Genomic DNA, 4188 nt, shown 5'->3' with positions numbered 1-4188 from the left:
TTCTCAGGCAGGGGACGTTACCAGGTTTTTGCTCACTGGGGATGGGGAAAGGCATTATTTCTAGTATCAGGTTAGACTCAGACGCCCACCACCCCTTTCCTGTTCCCCTTCCAAATCCAACTATTCGAATAAAATGTTGTGTGGTGTGGTTTTGCTTTGCTTTTGCGTTTTAAATAAAGAATTTTCATGTAGACCAGAGAGAATTTCCACTGGCGATTGGTCACCCCCCCCCATACACAAAGTCTCTGACATCCACAAAGACAGTCACAGACCAAATGTGGAGACAGATAGTTCTGGGGAGAGACTGAAGTGAAGGGTGGGAGAACTGGGGAGCCCCACAGCCCCCCACCGGTTGACATAGTCCAGTTTTCCACCCGCAGAGAGGCGAGTTAGAAAAATAAAATAAAATAATAAAATAAAATAACCTCACACTTTCCTCTCTCCCCTGACCTCCCCCTCCCAGTCCAAGGTTTACAGTAGAGGGTTCCCAGAGAAATACTGCAGCCGGTCTCTGCTCAGTTTTTTCTCTTTCATTCTTCTGTTCTGAAACCAAATCTTCACTTGTCGGTCTGTCAGGTTCAGCATCCGGGACAGCTGCAGCCGCTTCTCTTTGTTGATATAGACGTTGAAGAAAAATTCTCTCTCCAGCTCTCGGATCTGGAATTTCGAATAAGGGCAGCGCTTCTTTCGAGTGCGGGGGGCATCTGGAGGGAGGAAGGGACAAGTACAAGGAGAGAGGGAAAGAGACAAGTCAGAAGCCAAAGACCCCAGAAACCTAGGGAGATTTCCTCCACCCGCCCCAGCCCTGACCTCCAGCTTCTTCCTTCCATCCTGACAGGGTGCTTTTGGAAGTGAGGCACATGCAGGGGCACATCTCCCAACCCCACTGGTTCCAGCTTATATGGACCGGGAGGCTCTGCAAGCGGATTTCCCCCGGAATTGCTCGGCCTGATTATGTTATTACCGGAACTCATCTGTATTTGTTTGCATGTCCTGAATGTGAATTATTAGTTAAGAGTGGAAACAGGAAGGCACAAGCATAAGCTGGAAGGAGGAACTGGGGAGAAAGAAAATCAGTAACTATCTTCACATTTGCCTATTTATCTCGTCCTCTCAGTCTTCCCCTAAATCCTCCCAAGCCAAGGGCCTTCTCTACCCGCTCAACCTCTTCCATATTGCCTATTCCCACAGATCGCTCGGGTTCTCACACCATCCTCCTGGCCAAAGGAAGTGGAACGGAAAGGGGAAACTGTTAGGTAGAGGCGCTCAATCTCCTCCAGCGATCCAGGCCCAGGAGCTGGTCGGTGAGAAGCGAGAATGAACACTTTTCAATGAGGCCACCTCTTCCCTGAAGCCTGCATTTTTAGTTATTGAATTTTGCAGTTTAGGAAAACCTTGGAGCTGCTGACAGAGGTGGGGAAAGCCCCACCATTACTTTCCCCAGACCCCGCAGAAGTGAGATAAAATACAGCCTCCTGCAACGGTCCCCTACTGCCACTTTCCGCCAACGCCCCTCACCCTAAGGACCCTAGACATTTCATTTCAGTTTTTAAAGAAAATCTAAAAGGAGACGAAGCTAACCAGCCCTCGATTGCCTCTCTTGCTTAATGTTCTGCTCAATTGCCTCTCTAGCCCCCCCACCCCCCTCACTCTTCTCCCTGTCTTACTCTCGCCCTCCCCTTTCTCCCCCTCCACTCCTCCCCTCCCTCCCACCCCCCCTCAGCAGTCCAGCTCCCCGATCCTTCCTTCCTTAAATGCCCCTCTAAGTTCACGATCAAAGTTAATATCGCCCGCGATGGTGGCGCTTTTAAAAATTTCACAGACTAAGGGAGATAAGGGGGGGGGGGTTCACAGAGCATTTCCAAAGAGCCCTTTCCCCTCACTCCCCACCCTTTCTCCATCGTAAAAAGTCGGGTCGTTGGGAGAGAGGGCTTTGTAGGTTATAATAAAATCCTTTGAATGCTTATAAAACTCCACATAAAATCAGACCGACCCAAAACAAGAGTCAACACCCCCCGCCTGCTTCCCCCCTCCGCCCTTAACCTCCCCCAGTTTACTGGCTAGGAGACTCGCTACCTACTGGAACTGGTTCCCTTGCTAGCCTCTTTGCTGGCTGAGTGGGACGAGCCGGATGAGCTGGGGTTAGTGTTCTCCTCCTCGTCCTCCGGGTCTCCGCCGGACTCGGGCCGGGGAGCTAGCACCCCGGGCTGGGGGGGGATCGGGTTCCCCCTTCCCTTCTCCCTTGCCTACACATGGGGGCTCGGCCGGCCCGTCGCTCCCACAGTAGGCATTGTCGAAGAATCTGTCGAAGGCTTGGGGCAGGACACTGTTCTTGTTGACTGACGAATAGAAACCGGGGCCCGGGTGGGGGGCGCTGGGGTGGTGATGGCTGCCGTAGGAGCCTTCGTTTTTCATGAGGATTTCGGTCACGGTGGAAGGAGGGAGGCATTCCCTGTGCATGAGCTCGTCCGCAGCGTAGCAGGAAGAGTAGCTGTTTCTGTGATGCCATTTCCCCGAGGTCTCCAGGCCATAGGAGACCTCCCGGACTGGGGGCACTTGGGTGGAGTAAGGGTAGGAGATCTGGCGAGAGGGGGCCTGGGGCAGGAAAGAAGAGACGGTAGAGAACTCGGGCACGTAGTAAGTGCAGCTGGGCAGATAGAGATTGGAGGCGCAGCTCCCTCTTTCGCCGAAATCAGCGCCCCTCTCTTTGCGCGACGGCGAGCAGAAGTTACCCAGGTTAACCGAGTTAAACATCGTTCTCCTTTTCTGCCTGCTCTAGATGGAGGTTTTGGACCCAGTCTAGCGAGGGGGGAAAAATTTGGGAAGGCGAGATGACGCGTTATCCGTCTTAGTCTCTCTCCCCGAGCACGTGATCCAAAGTAGATATTGTCATATATCAGTTCGGAGCACTTCAGAGACGTAGGAGGGGTTCTCTCTTAGGTAAGACCGGGGAGGTTCAGGCGATTGGTTTGAGAACACCGCAGAAACATTATGAAAATCAATTGCAGATTTGTATTCCTGTTCTCTCGTCACTCCCCTCCTCTCCATTCCAGGGAGCTAGCAAAAGGGGAGAGAGGGTGGGGGTGGGGGCGGGCGGAGAGGGGGAGTTTGGGGGGCTAGTTATATTTTCTTATCCTTACCGCTTCCCCCCCCCCCGCTCAGGGTTGGGGGAAGGGGAGGGAAGTTCTCACATACGGGGAAGGGGTCTCTCTCCCTCTCCCTCTATTTAGACAGTGACTAGGGTGTGTGTGTGTGGGGGGGTTGACATTCACTTCTACCCCATTCCATCTGGGCAGAAGTGGATTTATTCCTCTTTCTCCTCTAGGGTTTTAATAATTTACTTCTTCACCCTCACTATACACAGTAACCTGTTAGGCAGATTGGGAAAGAGTTTGCTAACTTCTTGCTCCTGGATCTGGGGTCGAAGCGGCGGGGAGGGAGCCCTTTCCTTTCTCTTTGGGTGGACAGCAAGGTAAGAGAAGTTTCCCAAAGGTCCTGGAGCCCAGCTCTGAGCATCCTAACTTTCTCTCACTCCTCTGCTCTCTTCTCGACCGCTTTGGGCTATAGAATTAGTCATCTATCAGAGGGGCGAGCCAACGAGTCCAGCCGGTGCCTGGCTAAGTCTGGGAAAAACCTCTTCTAATGTTGTGTTAAATATTTAGTGAGAGAGAGTGGCCCTGGTGAATATTTCATACCCGCCTTTATTGTCAATCAATGCCGAGAAAGCTAGATCCACTGTGGATTCAAACCCCCAAACCCCAAAGAAAAAGACCGATCCAAACCATTTGTCTTATATTTCCCTCCCTCCCTCCTGCCTTTCTGGATCTGGCTCCCCGTACATATCCACTGCCAGTTCCTTACCCCCTTTCTGTACCCATCTCCCATACCCAGACGGGACTTCGGGCAAACACTGGGGTAATGGGAGCATTTCTAGAGTTTTAGGGTTCTCCCCTCCTCCAATTCCCTCTTGCTGGAAATGATGGGGAGGCTTCCAGGCCGGCCAGGGGTTGTTCAGAGCTGCTGATCTAAACTAGTGGGGCCCCCAACTCCATTAGAGTAGGCGGGTCTCACGTTTGGGGAAAATTTCCATCTCCCAAGGCAGGGGTGGTGACAGCTGCAGACTCGCATCCCGTTTCCTCGGAGGAGCTGCTGGGTTGGGAAAGGTTTGGGGACAGGGTTTTTTTTTTT

General features: G+C 52.3%; 1 protein-coding gene across 1 annotated transcript; it reads right to left on the bottom strand.

Annotated features, from left to right (window-relative positions):
• Positions 1-433: 433 nt before the first annotated feature.
• Positions 434-2761, bottom strand: HOXC11 (homeobox C11). The gene is given in 3 exon segments (XM_020966274.1): positions 434-704; positions 2081-2198; positions 2200-2761. Coding segments are annotated over 3 exon segments (906 nt in total). The 5' UTR covers positions 2755-2761; the 3' UTR covers positions 434-471.
• Between the last annotated feature and the right edge of the window lie 1427 nt (positions 2762-4188).

The sequence above is a fragment of the Phascolarctos cinereus genome, unplaced genomic scaffold (genome assembly GCF_003287225.1).
Source record: "Phascolarctos cinereus isolate Bilbo 61053 unplaced genomic scaffold, phaCin_HiC Scaffold_1;HRSCAF=81, whole genome shotgun sequence".
NCBI classification, from domain to species: Eukaryota; Metazoa; Chordata; class Mammalia; order Diprotodontia; family Phascolarctidae; genus Phascolarctos; species Phascolarctos cinereus.
This window is presented reverse-complemented; position numbering and strand designations above follow the sequence as displayed.